This window comes from Amblyomma maculatum, chromosome 4 (genome assembly GCF_055883805.1).
Source record: "Amblyomma maculatum isolate TAMU_Amacu chromosome 4, ASM5588380v1, whole genome shotgun sequence".
Classification (NCBI taxonomy): Eukaryota; Metazoa; Arthropoda; class Arachnida; order Ixodida; family Ixodidae; genus Amblyomma; species Amblyomma maculatum.
The window spans coordinates 68,764,587-68,792,190 of NC_139347.1; the positions used below are offsets into that span (position 1 = coordinate 68,764,587).

Genomic DNA, 27,604 nt, shown 5'->3' on the forward strand with positions numbered 1-27,604 from the left:
ACATCTGATTATCAATCGCTATGACAACCCCATAGCAAAAGTATTTCGAGCTGTCATGCACGCTCGCACGTGTCATATATATACTAAGTAATAAGTCGCTGCAGAAATACGCTGCTCACAATGCTAAATTTAGCAATGTAGCGTAATGTGACATGTTTACCACTGCGGCTATCAAGCAAAATTGGAAGAATTTGTTAGAAAGAGAACATTCAGTCGCGGAAGAAATTGACAGATTCACCAAAACGATCAGGCTAGCTAATGACTGAGGGATGAATTTGAACGCATGCTACTAAGTTAAAAGCATTTAAAAGCATTCACACGGATGAGACAAATGTGCGCAAGATATATAGTCACTTACAGCGACGGACGACCACTGCAAGCATCCGAGACAAGAACCTGTTCTTCTGACGTTCCCGAAGTCCATGATGTAGGACCTTCCATTTCAATTAAAGCTGACAGACGAAATAAAAAAGAACAAAAACTGATGGGAGAAAACCGGCTCACTTTACGCCTAGAAATATCATTTGACATTAGTACAAACAATGACTGTCATAGCCGTGCGTGTTTTGCCCGGTATAAACTCGTTTAGTCAAAGTGCCTTTTAAGCAAACAATTGCAAGCAAAAACATACTTACCAAAACGCCCAGCAAGCGATTACAATTATGAAGCATCAGGTGTCAGCGAAGGTGGGACCGACAGTTTACAACACCTTGAAACCGCGTGCTACACAATTTACGCAGCAAAGATCGGCTCACGTCGACCGCACTGACAACCACCTGCTGTTTGTTCGCGACCTTGCCAGTGTATCGATCGATGTTTTTTTGTTTAGAGGTACTACCCAAATGGCATAGCTCTCCTTGGAGTCGTTAAGCGATTGTTCTGATGCGAACACGCTATCTCTGAACCTCAGGCTACGTCTCAGCATTGACATTGTCTCAACTCCTCGCTCCGCCCCCTTTAGCCACCTGTTTCGTTTCTATGGGTACTAGAGGCTCTTAGAGAGCCCACAGCGATTATGGCTCGGGTTAAAATACCTTTTCTAAGGTCAGCTGCACTATCTTTCAGTAAGATAATACAGTGCATACATTAGCCCCCACGCTGTGGCAGAATGCACGAATGGGAAGGGAATGATAGCGCCAAATGTTGAGAACACGTACCGAAGGCAGCCATTTCGCATGCCGCTCACGTGTTTTCCGTCTCCGTACGCATTATACATTACGACCACTATGATTACGACATTACTAAGAATTCGCGTTCTGGTGTATGAGCTCCGCTTCGTTGCGCACATTCATGTCATGCAATGGGAAGCGCTGCACTAGCACCATTTCTTGTGAAAACCAATTTGAAATGTTTGGCGGGCATAAACAAGCCACTACAAGCCACCGCCGCTACGTAAAACCGCGCTAACCGCGCTATCGGTAATCCGGTGGCGCTAATCCGATTAAAGTATTCATCATGGTTACGATTTAGCTTGATCAGTATTGCTGATGAGGGGAGGAAAAAAGAATAGAGCCAGTGGGAACACAGGCCTGAAATTTGTGTCATCTCCCACACTTCGCCTGGGACAGCTGCTCTTTTTGCTTTGTTTGTTTTTGTTTTTTTTTTTTGTTCTCCCCGGTTCTTCCCGTGTATGTTCCGCACTAGTGGTGCAATAATTATACCAGGTTGTCACAGTATCAGCACGAAAAAAAATCCTGCCTTTTGGCCGGCCATCAGTAGTAGGAGAAAATAAATTTTTTAAGTCAAGAATTTGCTTGGCACACACAAAAAACAGAGGATGGCTGAGAAAATTTTAGTTTATATTTTCATAATCATTAATTGCATTTAAAAAAAAAAAAAAAGTAATGGAAGTTTCATCTTCGCATAACGCTCTTAAATATATCAGAGGGTGATAGAGGTGGGGTATTGGCATTAATTATATACTGTGTGTACCTATCGATATAGCCAGTTTTGAAGGGTTCGATCTGCTGTAGTGCTCTCCCAGACAAACCGGCGAATTGCTCGCGATAAAATTTCGACCAAAAGTGACATTTTATCGGCAGTGTTGATTTCGACCACATTTGTTTCGGTTACCTGTCCACTGCCGACCATATGCCGTTTCTGTGAGAAATTTGAGCTGTAAGGATTTTGCGGTTTAGCTGGAAGGAGCATATTCTACGGCGCGCAAGTAATTGTGTAAAGCGCTGTACATTATAATTAAGACTCCATATTTCTTAATGTCCATGTATTCAGAAAGGGTACGAAGTGGCGCGCCTTCGTCGAAACGTATAGACGGGGCCTAAATTTTAAGTTATATATTTTTTTTTTCACAGCGATGCATATATGAGGAGTGTACTATAGCTAGTATGTGTTGCATGGTAGAATTGCGCCCAAATGTTGCTTTCTTGGTTAAATGCAATGCGGTTACTGACATTGATTCCGCTGTATTCAGCTCTGCGAGATTCATAAATGTCGCATTTACAATGATAAACACGTGACTTCGCAGCAACTTTTCTCAGCACACTCGATTAATCTAAGCCTTTAGCGCAGGCAGCTGGCCAAACTATTTCTGTAATTTTTAAAAGATGTCCCACATGCTTATGAACGGCGCAGATTTTATTGCTAGTGTTAATGGAATTCTATCCGTGCCGTCTCGCACACAAACGAGCGCACTAAAGCGAAACTATAGCGTGCCGCTAGAGAGAGGCCACGCCCTACGTAGGACACACCTTTATTTCAGACTCCCTTTTTATGCAATGATGTAAAAAGCAGCGTCGTTCGTGACCGAAAAATCTCGATATGCGCTGGTCCGCACGGTCCGAGATAGTTTTGGTTTTTATCCGTGTAGAGTTGCGGTGGGTCGGGTATAGTGTTCTAGAGCACTATAGCGCGGGTTCCGCTGTCGTCGGCCATAGCTATTCACAGAGTGTTCGCAGTAGAGTAGGCGGCATGCAGGCTCGTCGGATGGGCCGTCAGTCTGTCAGTCAGGGGCAGCGGCTGCTGCCGACGGCCCGGTTGAGGGATACATGCTCTTGGTGTGGATACATGCTCTTGGTGTTATCAGAGACATGTCGATTCATCTCGCAGGAGTGATAGCAGGCTCGGGGAGCAGCAATAAAGCCAATTTGGAGCAGCTTTAGAGCAATGAAGCGAGAGTTTGGAGCATCCGAATTATGTTTTAGTGTTTCTCTAGGGTCGAACGCTTTTAATAATTGCTAGTTTTTGTTTCTGACATACAGAAATACCCAATCTAATTCCTTTCTGTTCAACATTTAATGCTTTGCCAACTACACCTGCATCTCTGACAAGACAAACGGCCAAGAGATGTAGATATTTAAGATAACACAACTGACCTGGGGAACAATTTGGAAAAGGCTAGTAGCAAACAAAACGCTTGCTTCTACACATCACAACTGAACTAAGTCGACTATTTTGACGTGATAAAACGTGGAGTCTACTCAAGCACCACCACTACTACTTGACGTTCACATCGATGATCCTATGCTTATGCTGAAAAATTTCCAGGGTAATGTTCAGTAGTACCTTCAGGAAGAATTGACTGCACTCAAGGGAGGCCTTTTCCTCCTCCAGATTCTTTTGCCTATTAAGCGACAGTGGCGCTTCCTTAATTTAAACGTGCTGGCAACAGGCCCTGTATGGCTTTCCAACACTCTTGAGAATATGCCTAGTGAATGGTTCCTTTGTGGTGCCCTTACGCTTCAAGTATGCTACTGACGTCGGCTTGAAATGCTTGGTACTTACACAGAGGCGTGCGTGATGGTGAAGTATCTGCTTGTTTTCATAGCTGAACCCTTAGAACCACTAGTTTTCTGTGCTGTCGGGAAAACTTTCCTAACAGCTCGAGGTACTCGCCGTAACTGCTTCACTCATAACTGTGCTGCCTTTGACTAAACAGCCCCTAGATCAGCGAGTACATGGAGCGCGCACCATGCCACTGCCCCAGTGTGCTCCTCACTGTCAAATTGTATCAAATCACATTTTTGGAGGACATGTCATTAATAGCCCCCTGAGCAGCAAAACTCCATATTCTACTAAATATGATGGCAGAACATACAGGTTTGGAGCAGTTTTGGAGCAATATGAAGTTTTGGAGCAGGATGGAGCAGGTAAGACAGTTTGGAGAATGGAGCAAATGGATCAGCATTCCCTCCCCAGATATCGGGTGCGTGTGGGTAGATTCTCCGGAGATTGCCGACTGAATGAGCAGCGCGGGTTGTGTTGACATATCCTCTGCACGAGCATGCATGGCCGTCAGCAAATTTTTTGTGCAAGGCTTACTATTACCGCGTGCCAAGCTAGTCAGCGCTAGAAACGGTACAATTTTTCACTGCAGACCACTAGTTCTGGGGAGGTGGAAAGCTCGCGAACTTCATATACTTGTTCGGGACGTCAACTGGCAACACGCAGTGCAACTAATATTTAAAAATATACGATCACAAACTATTCGAATTTTTCGATTATGTTAATGTGCCTGCAAAATGTCAGTTCTGAAAGACTCACACAGCCAACATTTAGAGTCTGCATCAACTTAGCTACTTCAGTTAAACCAAAGTTTTTGAATGACATTTTGGTGTAAGTGTGGCATGAAAGTGAGCAAAACCCATGTTACAGCAGCATGTTGCTCCATTTGGTGCAGTAATTCCATCACTGCACTACATATTACGACAGCAGTGATAACATAGCCCCACATCTGTTTTGAGTGGTTCAGCAGACTATTTCACATATATTGAAGAAAATTGCTTGAAGAAAGAGAACCCAAACTGAGAGTTAAGCATATTTGCAAAAGGAAGTGCTACTGTACTGGCTAAAACATGTTTATTGAGGATATGTACAATATATACACATATGATCATGCTCAACAAAGCTACAGATCATCATCCTCGCAGGCATCAAGAAAGATGTCATACGCTTCCCTGTTGCAGTTGCCATCTTTGGTGAAGACATACTTGTGGAATGAACCATCAACACAAATTGCTGGAACAGAAAAAAATGTTCTTGTACTGAATTTATACTCAACTCTTCAAACACAATAACTGAAATGAACAACGCATGCATGCGTAGTATTGCTTGCCCGAGACTTCATGGCCCTGTAAAGCTGCTTATAGCAAGGAATAGACAGCAGTAACATACTTCTTTTATTTGTGCACTGGTCTCTGCATGTCATCAAAGAAAAATGAGCATGGCTATCAATGACATGAACAGCAGACTGCTATGATAAAACCTTCATTGAATGAAAGCCATATGCGCACCATATGCTACTTTACCATACAAAAAGGGCTGGAAGTGTGGCACGACCTCCCATTTATGAGGCAGACTAGGCAAATGAGGCATTCCTGTTCTTAGAGAGCATGCCTTCAATGCCATATGACTGGGCTGAAGTTGTTACACCCACATGACTGAAAGCAGCACCATCATACTTCACACAATGCTGTGACTGGATTTTAAGAAGAAAGTAACGCAGCTGCTAAAAGCATCAGGAATAGTGCGATCTCTGGCATTTCAGCAAGCATTCCCAAGGAGCTCATCAGTCACACTTTCAAGAAGTGCAGGATACTGAACACACTCAAAAGCTGACAAAGCAAGTGTCTGTGTGTGTGTGTGTGTGTGTGTGTGTGTGTGTGTGTGTGTGTGTGTGTGTGTGTGTGTGTGCGTGCGTGTGTGTGTGTGTGTGTGTGTGTGTGTGTGTGTGTGTGTGCGTGCGTGCGTGCGTGCGTGCGTGCGTGCGCGTGCGCGCGCGTGCATGCACACGTGTACAGGCACACGTGCATGTGTGTGGAGCCATGTTCTCCCAGACAAAGGTCTGCCACAAGGTAGAATGCAAATGAATGCTTTCACAGAGGTTTTGCCACCCTCAAAACAGACTTTGCATTATACCAGGTAATTCAGGAAAGCAGGCCAAAAATTTTTAAAAATATGCTTTTTGAGGTATCAAGGCTGCTTCTGTAGCACTATCATACCAGTGTTGGCAGACATTAGAAAAAAAAAAAAAGCTAGTGATGTTAACTGGTAAGCTGGTTAACTAATTTCTGATAATTAGCTTTTTGATTACAATTAGGAGCCTGGTTACAATTAGAGACTTGTAGCTTGCCGTCAGCAAAGGCAATATCAACTTGACAATTTTCAAAAATGCAATTTTCCTTGACACTGTGCCTCAACAAAATTTGGCTATCCCGCACCACTAGATGCACGAATTTCAAAAACCCACGCTCTAAACAACGTCCCAGTGACACCAGTAAATCTGCCAATGCCCAACGGCCTTCTCTGTCTCACCAACACTGCGATGTCCAGCACTTGCGGCACCACAAAGTTCAATGATGGGGCGATAACTGGAGATAATTAGTCACGAGACTTACCGAGACTTTCCAGTAGACGTGAAGTATTTCGGCTATTGACAAGCTTCGTGCCGGCGGTGAAGTTCCCACACTCAAATCTGCTGAAGACTGTGTGATATCCTGGACAGAAAGCAAAAAAGTCATGCCATGGTTGACTAGACTGTCACGGTTAGCCTTCTCTAGAGTTAGACTTTCCAAAATTTTAAAATGTGCACAGAGAGAGTTTTCTTGAAGGGGCATAGACATACAATTTTCATTGTTTGTTATTTGTTTATAACCATTCAGAAGATACCAGTAAGCATATATCGCCAAATGACATTCACCAACACTCAATAAATAATTTGCTAGAATTCATTCCCTTATATTGTTTCAGTTTCAACAGCAGAATAGTAACTGTGACCAAGTTAACCTGAGATACAATGGGGCATTAAAAAGACTAATGTATTACAACACAGTTTACTTTGAATATATTAAATTATTGCTTATAATGAACGCTCAAGGAATCCACTTGAAAATTCTATGCAAGATTGCAGCTTTACTGAATATGTTTATAAAAATCTTGTAAACAAATTATTTGATACCTTCAACGAGTGCAATGCCCCTGTAAGTGGCACTTCTAATTGCGCTCCCACAATCGCCTTTCACGTCCGAAGTGGTGTGGGTGCGACCTTAGGCCCCTACTGACCGCCAAATAAATATGCTGCAAAACTGTGCGATGTGAGGTACATTGCATGCAGGTAGCAGTTGCCTTTGGTCTGGCAGCACCATTCCCCAAACAACATTTCTGCCATGCAGTGAAGCTAACCTAGCTGTCCGAAAGCTACTGGCAGCGTCAAGAGATGGCGTTGCTCGCCTTACTGCCAAAGTGTTGCAAGAGCCAACAAGTATACCCCTGTTAATGAAACGTTGCTGCGCTTACAGTGCATAACAAGATTAGGCCCCTTATGCTAGACAATGGGAAGCTAGCCATTGCCGAGGCAGCCTTGATTGCAAAGCCTGTTAGGCTTTGCAGCATCCAGAGTACACGACCAGACAGCCCATCACTGCAGAATGTGCATTTCTAGGGCTGTTGCACTATAATTGTATGTCTAAGTTGCAGGCAATCTTACTCACTACTGTGTTCTATATATCGGATCACGCTTGTGGTCATATAAAAGCAGCCAATGAACACCAATGAAAGGACTGGAGATTTGTTTTTTTTTTTTTCTTTGTGCGTTTGGTGTTGATCAATAAGAAATAATAATGCAATCATGAAACTCAATTATTAGAACGCCAAAAAAAAAACAGCCATATGCCGCCAGTGGCATCCGGTGGGATCGGATGGCAAATGTGACCTAACGAGGAGATTGGGATCTGTGTGATAACACAGCTCTTGCCCTCCTCTTTAGATAACATTCTACGTGGCACTCATGGTAACACAAGGCATTTCACTTCCGCTGCTATGAACGAGGGTGGCGCTGGCAAACACTTTCAAGAACAAATTACCCACAACATAAATACTCGAAGTGAGCAGAAGAATGAACAGCCGCCGCCGTAGCTCAGTCGCAGGTCGTAGTTTTGGTTCCCACTGGTGGTATGTGGTTGCTATTTCTCCCGCTTTTTCATGGCTACTTTATTATTATTATTTCACACTGATCAAGATCAGAACAAAGAGAAATCCCCTACGCTTTCCTTGGTGTCAGCAGCTGCCGACTCCCTTCATATGCATCTCACAATGGAAGCCTCATTTCCCCTAGGTTTGTTTGCAGTTAGCATTTCTCGCCTTACTGCTGCTGCTACCCCCAGTTCATCAATTGGCCAGATGCTGGTATGAAGTTACTACTCAAACTAAGAGCCCCGTCAACATTGTTTGTTCCTAACACTATAATCACGGTTATACTCAGATGCAGCGCGCGCGTGTATGCTCGGCACGGCGACGTCACGTCGGCCAAAACGCAATCTGCTACACTCCAGTGGCACTCGATGCCGGCACGTTCGGCAGTTCCGGTGCCCAATGCAGCCGGCTGCATTTTGTGCGGGCCACGCCAGGGTAGGCTGCACGCACACACTCTCCCTTCGTTGATTCTCGCGCAGCGGAATCTGTTCCACTGTAGAAGGCGGGTTTTGCGCCTGGCGCGGCGACGCCAACTTGACGTATCCAACTTTGACCAGTGCTCACCTGCCCGCCAAAAACAAAGTATAACTTTACCTTAAGTGCATCATCATGTTTTCAGTGTGAAGAATTTAAAAGCTTTCCCTGCCTCAACCACAGGCTTGTTCGTGGTGAAACCATACATAAAGCTTGCACACAGTGGTAACTTTCGTTTTATAGCAAGTTTGAAAATGGTACTTACCTGGTCATGGCAACGCAGGATCCGAACCCACAACTATTTGTGTCGAGATGGAGGAGCCAAAAGGCCCAAAGGCACGGTTGCTGCCAAAAGCCTGCAGTTGCTGTCATGTGCAGAAGACTTGCGCAGCTTGCAACACTCACCTCGACACCTTTCGCATCCTGGCAGTTTTCTTCGCAAATAACACCTGGCTCTGCAACCGCCATTAGGTGGCAACCCAACTTATGGCTTTCTGTTTCTTGAATTCGACGCAGGCGATTACGGGTCTAAATCATGCGCTGCTGAACCTGGTTAGCACTACAGCCAAACTTACTATGGACCAGACAAAAGCCACCAAAATGTACGACTTCTGTGAGCAGTTTCATCACAAACAAGCCAGTGGTTGAGGTGGGGAAATTTTTGAAACTCCACAATAAAAATGCATAGTACTATGCAAAACACGAAGCAGCACCCAAAAACAATGCCACTGCACTATTCATATAACACGAGATTCTTATGTAACAGTACATCTGGTGCATCATGTCTTTATTTATCTAGTTATCAGCAGACAACTCCACTGAAGTCTCTGCTTTAGCTTTTGTGGATGTCATGACAAAAACAGCAAAACTCGCAGAAGTAGAAGGGATGAGACAGATTACACGGCAAATGCTACAAAACACAGAAACAAGCTACTGTAGCAACCAGAAGTTCATCTGCGTGACATATTTGTGAATCCCTTCAGTATACAAGTCGCGAGGGAAGAGGAGGAGGGGCATTTGCAACCACTAATATCTCAGCTGTCTCGCAAGCCACATCAACAACTTGCAGGAGAATGATGGGTGGTTCAATGACCTGTTGTTATTATCGCTTTGTTTACCTTCGCTGACGACAGTTTGTGTGACCGTTTAATTGCGCTGAGAAGACATGATCATGCCTTCCTTCTTGCTCTTTTTTTTTTTTTTTTGTGCTATGAAGTCATGAAACCCATGCTAACATATCTCCCCATTTTACATTTTTCTGAAGCGTGCATATGTTCTGCAGATTATTGCTCCATGGAGTATATCAGCCCTTTATGGCATTCAAGTGCACATACAGCCTATACGCGAGGACAGAGGCTGATCAAACTTTATTCTTAATAAGTGGGAGGAATAGGGGAAGCCAGCTAGCGTGCCACAGGCTGTGGAGACTTTTGGCAACGCCGGCCTATTCGAAAAAGACTTGGTACTTCGTTTGGTCCAGTCTGTAGGGTTTAACGTCCCAAAGTGACTCAGTCTGTGAGAGACACCATAGTGGATAGTTCCAGAAAATTCGTCCATCTGGGGTTCTTTAACGTGCACTGACATTGCACAGCACACGGGCGCCTTGCTTTTCACCTCCATCAAAAGCTGATCAACCTTAAAGGAGCACTGAGGACAAATAGCAGTTGGCCTAAATGTGTTGAGTACTGCATTCCAATCACAGAAAAAGACCACTTTTGACAAACCCTGAGCTTCCATAAACAAAAATATCCCAAAACAAAGCACAGGTAGTAGCACCACTGGCTAATCTTGGAAGTAAAACACAAATTTATTTCGAAATGGCGGCAACCCGTCCTTTTATGTATGGACATCAAGGGTTAGAATTGACTGACGGCATTATTAATCCAATCTTTAGTGAACATATGGGCCTTTTGCTGCTAGCCAAATTTTAGCATAGCCAGAATCCATTTTTACTGAGAATAACAATTGAATGCCACAGCGCTCAGAATCCCTTTAAGGCTAACCTAAAGGAACAAAGTTAGCCCATTCATACGTACCGAATCGTAAGCTCCACTGACAACTGAAATGTTGCGGCTGACACAGTTTCGCAAGCGGACATGTCTGTGTGATGAAGCATGACTGTAGCAGTCATCCGGAATGTAGGACCCAGATGGAGATGTGTTGTTGTCAATCCAAACACTTTCTGAAAAGAAGACATAAAGAAAGCTTAAACCAGCTTCAGCAAGTGCATATACAAGAAGACGAATGCTGTAAAGGGTTGTCTCGTGGCCTGCCAAGATTAAAAGAGAGCACGATATGCTAGCATAATCTAGTCCTATACAAATGAATTGCGTCACATCAGACATAATAATGCAATTGCTATACCGTATGCAGACTTAGAAAGCCTTCAGGGCCATATGGCTAAAGCATCTAAGTGGCAAATGGAAATGAGGCAACTTCTGACTTCATTCTTCTCCAGAGCGTGCCCACAGTGTGAGAGAAAAATATTTTTGGTTTTGCCAGGCGGTTATTTGCGTACATTTCTATAAATCAGGGCCTCAAAACATCTCACAAGTCACTTCTATGCCATTTGCATGTTGCAAAAGCACTAGAACATCCTCAGGTTTCTAAGCACTGCACATGCTCCATGCTGTAAACATGAATAATGTTAGTAATAACTTAACTTATTTGAAATCTCTTACCATCACAAATGTCTTCAGCTGTCATTGGAGAACTAGAGTACTGTTTGGCATTCCGGGTTTCATAGCCCACAGCATCTGCTTCTAGTTCCCTGATGAACCTCCGAATACCTGCAAGTTAATGTTATAATGTTTAAAAACTGAAGAATATGTCGTAACATGAAGCATAGCCTCCTTTATACACTCTGTGCCTGGAAACTCCGTGCTCCGCGGTCGTTGCCGCCGCTCCTCCTCCATTGACAAGTTACACCGCTGGCTGCCGAGAGATGGCGACAGTGACGTAGGGTCATCCTCGCCAGGAGAGTGCCGGGCACGCCGTGTTGCAAAGCGGTCCGGATAGCCACGCGCTGCCGCTTTCTCGCTGTTTCGTGGACTGTTTTGCAGTGTACAAGGTCATGCTTCTACTTTTCTCTGCCTTCGGGTGCTGCAGGAATACAGCATTGTACTAACTGGTAAGTGCCAGCTTTGCTTTAATTGTCCTTCCGGCGATCGCTGCGTAGTGTTCAGCTGCTTTGCGGCTTGTAAAAAATAGTGACAGCACCAAACACTGTTTATTAAGCGTCAATACTGCAATAGTAATGTTAGATGTGCACCTGTGCTTTCTGGACTGCAACGCTAATTGCTTCCCTGCCTAGCTCGTCTGCGTAGTCTTAGATGTGCTCCTGCGAAGTTTGTTTGTTTGTTTGTTTGTTTTTTGCAGTATACACTAATTACGAAATTTTGTGATAAAATAGAAACACAAGATTTATCTATTGTGAAGAAGACTACTTTAAAGGAAGTTAAACCAAATAGTGCAAAGCCTATATTAGTTTTCCTTGTCAACTAAATCGCTGTCCCTCTCTAGCATCGGAAACCGCGCAAAACTTGTACTCAACTGCTAAGGCCTGTGAAAAGTAATGACAGCACCAGAAGTGTGTTTATTAAGAGTCAGTAAGGTCATAATATTATTAAATGTGCACGTGTATTTTCTGGACTGCGATGCTAACTTCCTCCCTGGTTAGCTCGTCTGTGTAGTACGTTACATGTGCTCCAGCGCAGTATTTTTTGTTTCGCTAACTGCGCAGTTCTGTGAAAAAATAAAAACACAAGCTTTGCCTATTGTGACGATTATTTTGGAGTGATCGAAACCGAAAGATGCAAAGCCTATATTGTCTTTCCTTTTTTTTTTTCAAGTTAAAAAAAAAAAACGTTTGTACGACACGTTGAATCATTGAACGTAACAGCTGATACCAAAATTGTTCTCCTTACAGATCTCAATGACATACTGCGATGCAGTTGTTCCAATCATCTGTAAATCAAGCTGGCTTGTGAAGAGCTATCAGTGACAGCAGTCACCGTGAACATTTTTCCCTACTTGTGGCAACTATTAATCACACCACTTCTACATGGTACTCTTGTAGCAGAATTGCTGTTATGAAATGTGTAAATAAATGCTGGTGCCTTACTTCTTAAGTTTTGTTTTATTGCAGTGTAGACTAGCATTGTAATTTTTCTATCACCATTGGCACTAGCGGAGCAGTCATGCAGTTTTTCGAGCCATGCACAATTTCTTAAAACTGCCTGACATAAAATGTCATATAGCATTGGTGTCATTGCCTAACAAGTATCATATGATCACTTGATATGCTTAGTGGATGTCGGCCTTACAAGTAAATATGCTGAATATGCACGATTCATGCTTAGAAACAGTTATCCCGCTAGCGAATAATAGCACTCCCGCCCCGCGCCGACGTTCGTATCCGTGCGACCCGTGCGCCTCAGCCCCTACGTCAGTGGCACCCTCAGCGAGGAGAGCGGCAGCGCCGCGCAACTTTACCCAACGGCGCCGCTCTATTGTTCGCGCGGCGTGTTGACAGGCACAGAGTATAAAGGAGGCTATGCATGAAGTTGCAAGCACCTTCAAGTATTCTCTATTGAGTATTCTCGAAGCTGAACATGAAAACAAAGCAAAACGAATCAAGCTCAATATAAGAAATCCACTGTTCAATTGTTAACTTTAATAGTAATTCTCACTTTTATAAAAATACTTTACAGATGCATGGGGAACAAGAATGTGTGCATTAATTGTAAGGGTCGGTACATGCACGCGGTAACATGGAGGGCCCTGTTAAGCGTCAGCCCCTGGCAGCAGTGATTCCTTGTGTGTACTACAAGAGCACCTATCGGCATTGAGATATTCGCGCGGTGCAAGGTGAACACCACCGATGAAAGCCGTTGGAGTGACAGAGGTAACAGGCTCTAATGACTGGTGAGTCGAGGTTGGAATGACGAGGGCTGTGTATACAAAAGAGAGATGCATCTGCTTAGAAAGGTCCGTTTCATGTCGTTTCAGCAACGACACCGGGCTCGCAAGGGCTAAGGTCACTGTCAGTGCAGACTTTGGGAGAACCGACAAGCCAAGACGACTGTCACTTATTGCAGTGCATGGTGCCATGAAGTATGGGAAGGATGTGTCGAAACGGTAATAAGAAATTAGCACTGACGAACGTGACGTTGAAGTGACCAGGTGCAGTGTCAACGCGGAGGCGACACGGCGTGAAAAGAAAAGTTGTGTTCACGTGTTTGTTTCTCCCCTCCCTCTGTAACAGAGGGGTCTGTGTACAGGGTAAAGTTGTGTGGCAGGGCCCATAGTTTGACAGGCCAATTGTGGTTGCTCGGGTCATTGCCATTTGCATGTTTTTACTTTTTTTTTCATACTCTTTTTGCTTGCATATGTGTCTCGGGAGAGAGTTATTAGTATTAGCAAAGTCAAAAGGGGTGTGGTAGGCAGTAAGTAACCCATCATAGTGATGCCTGCTGCAACTGGCTACGATTCAAGTGTGGGCTGGGCCCCGAGGCATTAAAATTGAGCCCGAGAACTCAGTCGACAGCTCTGAGTTCTGAGCTATGGCTTAGCGCATCATCTTTGGATAGACCGAAGTAGCCAGATTCATATGTTTTACCCAACCTTGCAGTAGGTGCTCTATATATTGTAAAGTTTTATGTATAAATTGTGTATAAACTTCAGTTAATCTCCTTGCTAACTCCAAATGTCTCCATCCGTATTTTGTCAGTCATCGTCGCTCCACCTCACTGTACCGGAAGAACAAGACTAGAAAACTCACTACAATAACCTTTTGTTACTTAGTCAGCTGGATCAAAAAGAAAAGAAAGCAATAGCCAGCATGCCCACAAAATTTGTTACGAAGAACGTTAATATGTCCGATGTAAATATTCTGCATTTTGGCAATGTACAGACAAGCATCATATGATCTATTTCTCATGCATCATGCAGCTTCAGCGAACATGCCTCTTCAGACTCACAGGGATCTCCTTAATGAAACTGGTGACTTGTGACATTACCGATTGCTTCCAAGTACTCAACTTTCCCGATAACAGGACGTGCACATCTGAGACTTAACCCTTGGGACAAACCGGAGATACAAGCTTATAAATTGAACCCACCCTTAATCACAATTTACGTGATAGCATATTGAGCTCATTCAGCTGAAAAGCCATTTCTGTAAACCAGGACTGAGAAACATAACCCAGGAATGTTTTGGAAAAAATATGCAATTCAATAAAACATATTTCTCGCCATTGAGGTTCGAACCCAGGTCCTCTGCATGACAGGTGGGTACACAACACATCAGCCATGAAGGGTCGGTGATGCCAAGCATGCTAAAAGGGCACTTAGTGAATGTATTGTGGCGCATACGACTTACTAATGTGTGTTTGGGATCAAATTGATATTACAGTAATAATCATTTTAAAATTTTAAATAATTTAAACAAGAAAATGTTTGCCTAAACTCTGCGGAATGAAAAGGCGATGTTAAAGGTGCTATCACGTCTACTCACAAGTGAAGCTTAAGTAAAAGGGTAGAAAATTGGGAGAGTTGGTACAGATTCATGATGCTGCGGCATCACAAGGACGAAGACAGACACGAGGAAAAATAGAACAAGCGCTCACTATCGACTGACAAAATTTATTAAGACGTGCACTATAGAAAAGAAAACAAAAGAACAAAAAGCACATGACATGTGTAGTCAAGTTCACGATTACAATGCTCTAACCAAAAAAGGCAAGTGAAACAGATTCAAACCATGTCACAAGAAAGGTGCATTTTCAAGACAGTCAAACTCTGAGTCAAGTAACAACAATGATAGTGCATTCACACAGTTATCAGCTTTTTATTCTAAAAGCCTTCATAATCTCCCAGGCTGGCTTGTCTTTATGCCTCCACAGAACGCGTGTTTCTTCGAACGGTGGTGTGCATTTGTAATTCTTAACATGCTTGGTTAAGTGTGTCCCAGAACTACCATCAAGTGACCTAGCATGTTCACAAAAGTGCACTTTTAAACAGTGCCCCGTCTGTCCCGTATATTGCAGGCAACAGGATAAAAGAATGGAGTAAACCACAGCTAACTCAGGCACAATCCACTAATGGATCAAAGTGACCCACACCACAATCATTCTTTGTCTCCCGCAGTGCATTGTGCCTTTCAACGGCAGACTCAGTCAAATTCATCTTGAGAGAGTTTAGCCTAACCGACGCCTATTGTAGATTTATTTCACAACAACAATTAAGACAGCCTGCTTCAAAAGCTGCAATGACAACCAAGTTTCAACAGTTATACTGTCTTTTTTGTGCCTCACATGACATAAACACCAATCAAATGTCGCAGCCATTGTTTGGTTGATGAAAACAAAGCAGCGCAAAGAAGAAATTCAATTATAAATAAATTAAGTGGTTGTAGGCAATTACCCCTGAATGTGCTGCATATACCAATGCCCCAAGCGCAATTTGAAAGAAGAAAACACATAAGGAAAAGTTAGATGCCTACACTCCTCTAAAGCTTATATTAAGGCTGCTGAAAATTTAAAGGAGCCCTTAAACAGGCTGTGCCATCAGTGGGTACAATTAATGTGTGAAACAATCTGCCTCATGTTTCCCTCTTACTAACGCCTGTCTGACATGTAAACAGAAATGCTACCTTCAAAGCGGAAATTAGAATGCAGCCATGCTTAGCCAAATGAGTGAAAAATGTCAACGGAAAACTAGTCAGATATTAGAACACATTCTTTTGCTGCCCAAAGAGACTGTGCTAGATATCAGGGCAAAAGAGAAGTGCCAAAGGAAGTAAGCATTTCAGAATACATATTGACAGTCATTATGTTGGCAAAAAATAGAGGACAAATAAGGCAGAAAAGACGCTCGTTGCTTTCCACTCACCTATCGTGTGCGTCCGGGCCACGGACACCAAAACCATGCACACCAGCCCGTTCCACATCAGAGAGAAGAAGGAGTAGACAACACGCAGGATGAAGTGCACGGTACACACTATGCGTGGAAAGCCAATCATGGCACATGTTTCCCCCTGTATCATGGCACGTGCGCAGAAAGCATTCACAGCCAGAAACATTGCCCCCAGTATGATGGCAAGGGCAGCTGCGTTAATCTTCAGCAGAGTTTTGGAATGCATCCTAATGTCCTGCAAAACAGGTGAGACACACAGGAAAAAGCCTGGCTGGATGAGTTCAGAATGCATTAATAAACTCAATCAATGCAATCAATTCACCACTGCTCGCTGGACAGAATGAACAAGCAGTGAAAAGCCATGCCCACCTAAAGTGCAAAAATTACGGACGATTTGCCGTGAATTCCTTAGTCTGCCATACCTTGATAAAAGCCGGGTGACTGAACAACCTCCGAGCCAGCCGTCGGGCATACAGCCCAAAAAGGCCCCAGCTGACCACCATAAAAATGCTGACGCATCGGTAGAGAGTCTTTGACTCCCCATGGGACACCGTGATAAGTCGAATCTCGTAGACGATATGCACCCCGCAGAGGCCGATGCATGAGAGCACTGTGAGGACTGGAAAAATTCAAGGTAAAGCCCTTTAACACGTTAGTGCAGCTTAGACATTAGTGCCAAGAGAAAGCAAGTAGGAAGTCCATCGTTAGTTCAGCTTAGACATTAGTGCCAAGAGAAAGCAAGTAGGAAGTCAGATGGACGAAAAAGACGAAAAAGTTTGTGGGGATATAGGTAGCCGCAGCTGGCAGCGTACAGCATTAAAAGGAGGAATAGAAGAGAGGTCTCTTTCCTGTAAAGGACGTAATTAGGCTTACAGTGGTGAAGCACTACGTCCACCACTAAAGTACGAAATGGTATTAATATCCGACTGAGGTTCCTCATTACACTATGTACCCAGTGCTAGCACTGTCATTCAAACTGAAGGCAACAGCCCAGTAATGATGGCACTGGTAAGCAGGAAAAGGTTACCTAGAAAGCATGGCAGAGTGCAGAGTACAGTGTTAAAAGTAGGAATAGAAGAGAGGTCTCTGTCCTGTAGTGGATGTAGTTAGGCTTACAATGGTGATACATCCACCACTAAAGCACAAAATGGTATTAATATGCGATTGAGGTTCCTCATTACACTACGTACCCAGTGCTAGCATAGTCATTCAGAATGAAGGCAACAGCCAGTTAAAGATGGCGCTGGTAAGCAGGATAAGGTTACCTAGACAGCATGGCAGAGTGCACCAAAATCAAACTGCAAAATTTAGAAAGTTCAATCTTTGCTCAATCTTATCATCCCCTTTTGTAAATCTTGAGTGCAGGCACGGAAATAGAGGAACACTAAGCAAACAAAGCCAGAAGCGATCACTTAAGCAGCAATGCAACACAGAAGAGTGCTGTATACAACTCAATTTCAAAAAATCCCCACACCACTGCATAAATGCCTGCAAAACAGATTAGGAGTACAGAACGTTTAAACAGATGGCCACGCCGATTGACACAAGAAAAGGAAACAAGGCCCCACAGTGGTGGCTCGTGGTTAGAGCACTCGACTGCTGAACCCAATGATGCAGGTTCAATCATGGCTGCAGCGGCCAATGCTTGATGGAGGCAAAAATCAAGGTGCCCGCGTACTGGATGGCATAAAGAACCCAGGTGGTCGAAATTTTCAGAGCCCTCCACCACATCATCCCTCCTTGTAGCCTGAATCACTTTGAAGCATTAAACCCTTAATCAAACTAAAATAATGAACTGCCAGAATTCGACGCCAATGCTAACAACAAGCTAAGCTTATGTAGAATCACAAGGATGAAGCAATGAAGATAAAAGTTAAAATGCTAGTGATAAAGAAATAAGCGTTTATGAAAATATTGACAGATAGCATGTTTCCGGAAAGCTTGAAGAAGATTCTTGGAATAAGAATACATGGGAATGAAACTTAAAAACAAATAGTTAACATGACTACAAATAAAGAGAAGTGTACATAAAAGCCAAAAGCAAAAAAAGTAGAAATGTGTTGCAACACATAAATATCACAAGAACAGTAAAACCGCATTAATTTGGCCTTCAAGGAAGAGCAAAAAATGTCCAAGTGCTGAATTCAAGTGCTGAATTATTGAGGTGCTCCCCAACACTGCCAAAATCTGTTTGCTTGAGAGCAATATTTATTTCGTGAAAACCTGGGCAATGGTGACCTCATCTTTAGACGAACACTCTACAACGACAAAGCTTTTTCACAGTTCCCTCCAGCGCTTTAACTGGTACATACATTTAGGTGGATCGGATGTAAGACTGCTTTTCAATAGAAAAGGGTTGAGCAGCTTCTTTCGGTTTGCGATGCGGCAGAACTAGACCTTCTTCATGTGTGGCATCGCACGTGAGAAGGCTTCATTACACAAACACAAATGGCATGTAAGGAGCATGAGTTTCAGCACTCCAGAAGCAAGGTTTAAATATGGACTGGCTTTGAATATAGGCAGCCAATAGCTGCCGACACCATAGCCTTACATAAGAATTTGGCAACAGCCTGGCAGCAGTCAGAGTTATCCAAAATATTCAATAAAAGGGGCCAAATTAATGAAGGAATACTAAGGTCACATGAGAGCATGAAGATGCACTGGTGTTAATAGAACTTACAAATAAGGAAAAAAAAATCTGTGTGAAACTTTTAAATATGCTTCAAAAAGTTGAAAAAATGATAGTTAACAATTAGCAATACAAGATAAAATACAAAATTTGACACAATCAAAAATGCTGAAAGGTGAAGGCATAGAGGCTAAGAATGCTAAAAGAGAGAGTAAACAGTGTAAAAATGGGTCAAGTAAATGAGCAGATAAAACTAGAGGTAAAGTCAGATAAAACCAGAGTGGAATGCAACACTTCCTCCTGTACCCCTGTACCCATATCTCCTGTACCCCTGATGAACACTTAACACTTCATATATTTTATTTTTATCAATCTTTTTGTTTACTCAATACTGCAAGCTTTCTACAGGTCCAAAAACAGTAAGGAAAAAAAAACAGAAAAGCAAACTCTCATGGAAGGCAACAAAGAATCCTTTCAGTCTGTTACCATGCAAGGGAAATATGAAAACAAATAAATCTGTTCATACAAAACACAACATTAAGGAATTAGTATGACGTCAACAGCATGGCCCAGCATAAAAGGCAACAAATAGGGTCAGGTGTTAACTGCTAAATTTGCTAGGGTCTGCTATGCTTCACCGCATTTTCGCATATGTATCCATATTCAGCAGTCCGTTTTAAGTTTGAGGGCCCTCAAATGATGCATTTTATAACTTTACCTCCAGATAGTTCTGCCAATTCTTCCACACCCTAGAAGACCAAATTAATGAAGCTTTACAACCCATTGATGTACTTTTTATTGCGAGTCATGTTCATTTTTAGATTTCATTTTATTGCTTATTTTGCATTTCCAAATTACAGGTTTCATAGTGTTAGGCAATATAATCAAAAGGTATGTGTATCTGCGCAGCACATCATGTTCTATATTTTGTAAAGTACCCAGTCAGTCTAAGTTTGTTTATTTTAGTCACAAAAGCAGCCCTTTAGGCCAAAAGGTTTAAATATATTTGGCAATTATAACAATACAAAGAATGAACAAAAATAAACATTTCAGTATTTGTCTTTTTTTGAATAATGTTTTAAGTATAGGACAGATAAATAATTTGATATTTGAGGGCTTTTTGCTTCATACACATATTTGATTCAAACTTAGAATTTTCAATATTTGAACACTATAACAATCCCTCCAAAAATCCTTTCTTAAAACTGCACCATCAACTACTACAATTTTTGGAATGAGCATTATTATATTCTATGCTCTGTACAAACAAAAAGAAAAAAGTTCTGAGATGATCAAAGCATTGGGGCGGCAGAGTATTTGTTCGCATTAGTTTTCCTTCCAGATAAAGCAGCTGGTACCACTGACATGTTCAGACCGTGCAAGCAAGTGATATGATGTAGTCCCTCAATCATGACCTAACCTCTATCCACTCTCCTTATTCAATCCAGCAATCACACTGCAACATTCTATACCCTCTTCCCACTCGACAGGGGACTGCAATCTCCCTCTTCCCCATGGTCGCCTCCCAACCCTCCCCATCTCTTCTCTCCCATGAAAGCGGAAGGAAGATTCCTCTCTAATCTTTGCTTCCATTCCAACAAAGCTACACATGCCACCAACGCTGGATACTTTTTTTTTGCGATAACAAGCATTCTAACAGTAACACATTAAAAAGCGCATTATAAATTCTCACTCTGAAGTAGAAGCCCAACGGAGGGGAAGAAACGGCAGGCCTTCCTTCCAGGCAGGGGCACCCGAAGGCATCGGGCAACCAGAAGCCAGAGCCAGGTTGGCAGCTGAGGCGACTGTTTCACAGAAAACGTAGATGTGTGCCCCACAGCTTCAGATGCTCCGTTACAGCATTCCTTTTCACACTCACTGGGGTTACAGTAGTACTGGGACGTCAGGGAGTTCCTCCTGGCTGTGCTAGTGGACACAAATTCAAGGAGGAATATTGTAAAGGCCCGTCAGCTGATAGTGCTCCCCTGTACAGTTCATTGCTCTGAAACTCTCATGTGTGTTAATATCCTTGTGCTCGCAGAGGCAACTTTAATTTCAATCAACGAGCCCAGTTGGATTGATGGTCAAATATTTTTCTAAAAGCTGCGCTTGGCTGCCCTCAAGATTTTCACTGATTTCAACGCCAATCATTAAGGGAGAACTACGATCTGCGATTATATGCCATGCGACAGAATCCAGCCACTTCCTAAAGACTGCTACAACTAACTAAATTAACAATTACTAGCTTGGTGGTGTCTACCTGAACAAGCTCAGACCATTACTTATATTACACAATATCCATTACCTGTCGCTTCATTTCTGGTTAAAGAATACTCACACACAAAGCACAGTACTATATGTAGGTCGTTTTTTTTTAGTTAAAGTGCTTATGACAGCCATCACTTTATGAGGTTAACTTTGTGAAAAGAAGGCTGCGTCGAATCAATTTTAAGCACGCACATATGGCCGAACCAACACTACTTACAAAAACAAACAAAACAATCATGCCAAATTATTATTATTTTTTTTTTTCCATTTGCAGTAGCACTACAAAATTCCACTATTCATAATAATGCCTTAAATTTTTTAGACTCCGCAAGAAAATATCAGAGCGACAAAAAAAAAAATGGTTTGGTTTGGTCTGTGAGGTTTAACGTCCCAAAGTAACTCAGGCTATGAGGGACGCTGAAGTGAAGGGCTAAGGAAATTTCGAACACCAGCGGTTCTTTAATGTGCACTGATATCGCACAGCATACAGGCACCTAGCTTTTCGTCTCCATCGAAAAGCGGCCACCAAAGAAGAAAAAAAAATGCAAAAAATTACACTAAGTTCTTTATATACACAGCCTCATGCTAACATCATGTGCAAAGACATCGCTAACGCTCTACTTCAAAACATTAAGCATGTTACTGACACACTTGTTTGAAATCGACTCCCTGTCTTAAAAAGAAAAAAGTAAGCACCGAACTAGACACCAGTAACATTTCGATCAACACTGCTTTCTGGGCCAAACTGTGCAGTCCTTTCATGATATACTCCAGCAAACAATGTCAGTAAACTTTTTTAATATTACTGAGTCATATCATAATCCACCGAAGCAAGTTCCAGGTTTGAATCTGAAATAGTGAGGTGTGCGTTTCACCAGCTAAGCCATCCGGTGAGACAGCTCAGTCTCACAGCTCAATGAACAGCATATAAACAATAACTAAAAGGGAAAATACACACTCCATGCGTTGTATTTGACTGATGAAAATTTCTGACCTCTAAGACGCATCTCCTGGCGTACGTGAGTGTACCGATGCAGAAAAACTACACATTGGTTCACTATTTGCTCAACGTTTATCTGCAGGAAAGCTTGGCATCCTACATTTGATAATGGCAGGTGCTAGAGACGCAGTTTGAGAAAGCGAGCCAGCACGCATACTGAGTAGCCACACAAATGAACAGTAATGCTGTCAGTGAGTTGAGCGATCAAGCGCAACGGCTGAGCAAAGCAAAAACAAAAGCACAGATAGGTAAACGCAGAAGTGAGCCAAAGCAAAACAGGCTGAGAAGAAAATAAAAACAGTCCAATAAATTATAAACTGCACTTCATCAGCAACCTTACTGCAGGCAACCTCCCATTACATCAGCACATCAAGAACATGTTGCGCAGGCTGCAACAGATTTCAGACTCTGCAAATAAAAAAGGCCTCCCTTATCACCTACATTTTTTTTTTGGAGGCTACTTAGAAACAGAACATTAAGTCGCAACCATAATGACAAAGCAGTGCATTTCATTTCCATTGGACTACAACAAAATTACAGGCTGCTTTTAAAGAAGAAAAGCTGCCACAATATCCAGCCTTGAAAGTTCAAGCACATGAATGTTGGCCTTACTTCCTGTCTGTTTTGGTGTGCTTCATCACTGAGAAGATTCAACTATAATATAGCCATGGTAGGCACTGCACTGCTGTATTAAACAATAAATAAACTTATTTACACAAAACACAGAATGTTCTTGATACATTAACATCAAGACTTCAAAAGCCAGGTATGTTTCCTTATGGAGAAATCATGCACCACAGAGACTTTGCATTGTTTGTCAGTTCTTATACTCCTCACCTGAAACCTATCTTACAGCAATGCTGATAATCCTGTGAACAAACACAGTTTTGAGTTTCAGTCGAAGGCTCCTTCCAGACATTCATACAAAGGTGACTAGCTCTATTTAAAACATCAAAATGAAGGATAATTCAGGACTAACACTACATCTGAAGATGTCATCAGTACACTGGTTACCCACAAACCCTAGAGGGAAGGCATGAAGCTGTGGAACTAATCCTGAAACGTGCTAGCAAAACACCACGCACATTCCAACCCTACCCAAAATTATTTAATTTTTGTGCTGAAGATGTTGCAGAGTGCTCCGACATATTACACTGAAAGAGAGAGACAAACATTTATTATGAGCAGGCACGAAACATTCAGCCCTAGGTGGCCAGCCTCCTCAGTCCAGGAGGACTGAGAAAAACTGAGAAAAAAAAAAATTTGAACGAGTACTGTTCTACAACATAAACTTTGCACAGCATTACTAGACTCCTCCTGGAATTCGCAGGCTTACCAGACTGGACTATGAGCAGCCAAATTGAGCTCAATTTTGTCCTATAGTAGGTGCCAATTTTTTCTTCTTGGCTATGTGGCTATTTTTCAGTAGGGTGGCTTTTTGGGCTTGTTGGTTCATAGCTTCAAGACACTGTAGCGCAACAAAAACGAGGACACAAGAATAGAAACAAATGCATGGCGTTCCTTTCTGTTCTTGTGTCCTTGTTTTTTCTCGTGCTGCAGTGTCTAGCGGCTATTTTTGGGCAACATATTTCCAATGCACAATCTACAGTGTGTTAAATTTGCAAGCCCAATCATTGATGGGACTGAGCGAATAGACAAGCTCTTTCAGTACGAGGTCTCAAGTCCTGTAAGACAAAATTAGTAAATGGTTTGGTTTAAACGGCTTAACATACCAAAGCGATTCAGGCTATGAGGGATGCCGTGGTGGAGGGTTCCAGAAATTTCGACCACTTGAAGTTATTTAACGCGCACTCAAATAGCACGTAACATGGTCGCCATGCTTTTCACTTCTGTTGAAAAGCGGTCGCTGCAGCCAGGATTTGGTCTCGCACCATTGATTTCGCCGGTCAAATGCCCTAACTACTGAGACACCACTGCGGCGCCAATTAAAAATTTTTTTCTGATAAGACACTAATGGAAAGAGTTGCAATACCGAACTGTGCAGAGACTGACAACGCAGAATGGGTGCAGCACGTATAACGTATCAGGACATGCGGAATAGGACTCATTTTTCTCAGAGAGTCAGAGCTCTGAGACTGAAAGATTTTCAACATTTTCCCTGCGTACCTGAAGCATTTGAATGACTTGCAGCTCCTTGAACCAAAAAACAAAGAAAAATTCTAACTATACTCGAACTGCAAGCGTAACTCTAATTAGGTCAAACCTAAACTTGGTTTCCTTGCGTTAAAAAATTTCACATATATATATCTTTTCACAAAATCTATCACTCTAACCCCATCTCAGAGATTTGCTAGTTGTGCCGGCATCATATATTTCATCCCACAGCGACCACAAGTTACTGTTACTGATTTTTGTTTAGAAATAGAAACATTGAATTTGCGATGAAGACCAGGCATTTGCCTAATCATGAATTCAGCGTCATGTCTGCACTGCTACATGCTCTTTGAACTGGAAAAAAAATAATATGAAGATATGACGGCAAAAAACTTTATATGCCTTCCGAACCGCATCACAAAAAAAACATTTTGGCTGTTTGAACTACCTGAAATGTTGGCTTTTGGCTGCACTTCACCATGGGCATAGGTGACACCACATCACAACAGCACACCAGCTTTCTCTATGGCACTAGCATTCCAAACAACATTTATAAGCCATACCTGACAGAACTTCCAGCACCTGGCCGTGAAGAACTACTGGGAAGGCTGGACAAATTTTGGCTGTTATTCCAGAACGTATTGATGCTGGATGATGCACTAAAACAAAAGCATTCGAAAACAGTTTAAATCAAACCTGGCTACCCTCATGTGCAGCATTTAGAAGGAATCCAGGGCACACACCATCAGGAGCTTTTTTGGGCAGACTGGCTGAGCCCATAGCAAGCAGGAAAAGCACTGCTCAGGTTCGGCAACATGTGTTTTGCAACTGTGTATTACGATCGGCGATGCAACTAAGTATTATGACCAACGACTTAATCCGTGGCACTGTTCACCATATGAAAACATGCGATTTTGTCACACAAATAGTTAAGCTGAAAATCTTTTTCTGCACTGTGAAAGGTTCCGGAAGATATTTGGCTTAGGAAACGCGTTGCATTTTAGGATTCCTCCAAAACACACTTGAGCGCCAGCCTTAAAGTCTCGCTTCTCATATCACCTGTTGACCACAGGAAGACGTACTGCAAAACTTGGAGGACATCTGATTATCAATCGCTATGACAACCCCATAGCAAAAGTATTTCGAGCTGTCATGCACGCTCGCACGTGTCATATATATACTAAGTAATAAGTCGCTGCAGAAATACGCTGCTCACAATGCTAAATTTAGCAATGTAGCGTAATGTGACATGTTTACCACTGCGGCTATCAAGCAAAATTGGAAGAATTTGTTAGAAAGAGAACATTCAGTCGCGGAAGAAATTGACAGATTCACCAAAACGATCAGGCTAGCTAATGACTGAGGGATGAATTTGAACGCATGCTACTAAGTTAAAAGCATTTAAAAGCATTCACACGGATGAGACAAATGTGCGCAAGATATATAGTCACTTACAGCGACGGACGACCACTGCAAGCATCCGAGACAAGAACCTGTTCTTCTGACGTTCCCGAAGTCCATGATGTAGGACCTTCCATTTCAATTAAAGCTGACAGACGAAATAAAAAAGAACAAAAACTGATGGGAGAAAACCGGCTCACTTTACGCCTAGAAATATCATTTGACATTAGTACAAACAATGACTGTCATAGCCGTGCGTGTTTTGCCCGGTATAAACTCGTTTAGTCAAAGTGCCTTTTAAGCAAACAATTGCAAGCAAAAACATACTTACCAAAACGCCCAGCAAGCGATTACAATTATGAAGCATCAGGTGTCAGCGAAGGTGGGACCGACAGTTTACACCACCTTGAAACCGCGTGCTACACAATTTACGCAGCAAAGATCGGCTCACGTCGACCGCACTGACAACCACCTGCTGTTTGTTCGCGACCTTGCCAGTGTATCGATCGATGTTTTTTTGTTTAGAGGTACTACCCAAATGGCATAGCTCTCCTTGGAGTCGTTAAGCGATTGTTCTGATGCGAACACGCTATCTCTGAACCTCAGGCTACGTCTCAGCATTGACATTGTCTCAACTCCTCGCTCCGCCCCCTTTAGCCACCTGTTTCGTTTCTATGGGTACTAGAGGCTCTTAGAGAGCCCACAGCGATTATGGCTCGGGTTAAAATACCTTTTCTAAGGTCAGCTGCACTATCTTTCAGTAAGATAATACAGTGCATACATTAGCCCCCACGCTGTGGCAGAATGCACGAATGGGAAGGGAATGATAGCGCCAAATGTTGAGAACACGTACCGAAGGCAGCCATTTCGCATGCCGCTCACGTGTTTTCCGTCTCCGTACGCATCATACATTACGACTATGATTACGACATTACTAAGAATTCGCGTTCTGGTGTATGAGCTCCGCTTCGTTGCGCACATTCATGTCATGCAATGGGAAGCGCTGCACTAGCACCATTTCTTGTGAAAACCAATTTGAAATGTTTGGCGGGCATAAACAAGCCACTACAAGCCACCGCCGCTACGTAAAACCGCGCTATCGGTAATCCGGTGGCGCTAATCCGATTAAAGTATTCATCATGGTTACGATTTAGCTTGATCAGTATTGCTGATGAGGGGAGGAAAAAAGAATGGAGCCAGTGGGAACACAGGCCTGAAATTTGTGTCGTCTCCCACACTTCGCCTGGGACAGCTGCTCTTTTTGCTTTGTTTGTTTTTGTTTTTTTTTGTTCTCCCCGGTTCTTCCCGTGTATGTTCCGCACTAGTGGTGCAATAATTATACCAGGTTGTCACAGTATCAGCACGAAAAAAAATCCTGCCTTTTGGCCGGCCATCAGTAGTAGGAGAAAATAAATTCTTTAAGTCAAGAATTTGCTTGGCACACACAAAAAACAGAGGATGGCTGAGAAAAATTTAGTTTATATTTTCATAATCATTAATTGCATTTAAAAAAAAAAGTAATGGAAGTTTCATCTTCGCATAACGCTCTTAAATATATCAGAGGGTGATAGAGGTGGGGTATTGGCATTAATTATATACTGTGTGTACCTATCGATATAGCCAGTTTTGAAGGGTTCGATCTGCTGTAGTGCTCTCCCAGACAAACCGGCGAATTGCTCGCGATAAAATTTCGACCAAAAGTGACATTTTATCGGCAGTGTTGATTTCGACCACATTTGTTTCGGTTACCTGTCCACTGCCGACCATATGCCGTTTCTGTGAGAAATTTGAGCTGTAAGGATTTTGCGGTTTAGCTGGAAGGAGCATATTCTACGGCGCGCAAGTAATTGTGTAAAGCGCTGTACATTATAATT

General features: G+C 42.7%; 2 protein-coding genes across 25 annotated transcripts in view; both read right to left on the reverse strand.

Moving 5' to 3' along the window:
- The window catches only part of LOC146191317 (uncharacterized), a 34,925-nt gene extending 33,579 nt beyond the window's left edge, over window positions 1-1,346 (reverse strand). For 2 of the 13 annotated variants that reach the window (XM_084601840.1, XM_084601835.1), the window contains exons 1-2: window positions 1,158-1,346; window positions 359-452 (exon numbers count right to left, since the gene is read on the reverse strand). In XM_084601840.1, coding sequence (XP_084457966.1) covers window positions 359-452; window positions 1,158-1,170 — 107 coding nt within the window. In that variant the 5' untranslated portion in view covers window positions 1,171-1,346. The other 11 variants (XM_084601838.1, XM_084601832.1, XM_084601841.1 and 8 more) reach the window with 9 other exon arrangements.
- A 4,947-nt stretch (window positions 1,347-6,293) lies between these two features.
- On the reverse strand, window positions 6,294-26,787 carry LOC146191318 (uncharacterized). 12 transcript variants are annotated; one of them, XM_084601856.1, is made up of 9 exons: window positions 26,584-26,787; window positions 25,785-25,878; window positions 24,893-24,937; window positions 20,640-20,867; window positions 16,740-16,936; window positions 16,294-16,552; window positions 11,082-11,189; window positions 10,437-10,582; window positions 6,294-6,452 (listed from the first exon to the last, which is right to left on the reverse strand). In XM_084601856.1, the coding sequence occupies exons 2-9, from the start codon at window positions 25,807-25,809 to the stop codon at window positions 6,309-6,311; spliced, it is 1,152 nt and encodes a 383-aa protein (XP_084457982.1). In that variant the 5' UTR covers window positions 25,810-25,878; window positions 26,584-26,787; the 3' UTR covers window positions 6,294-6,308. The 12 variants fall into 12 exon arrangements, with proteins under 12 accessions (XP_084457982.1, XP_084457975.1, XP_084457977.1 ...); XM_084601849.1 differs by having other exon boundaries at window positions 20,640-20,872; XM_084601851.1 differs by having other exon boundaries at window positions 24,893-24,988; window positions 26,584-26,786.
- Window positions 26,788-27,604: the final 817 nt, after the last annotated feature.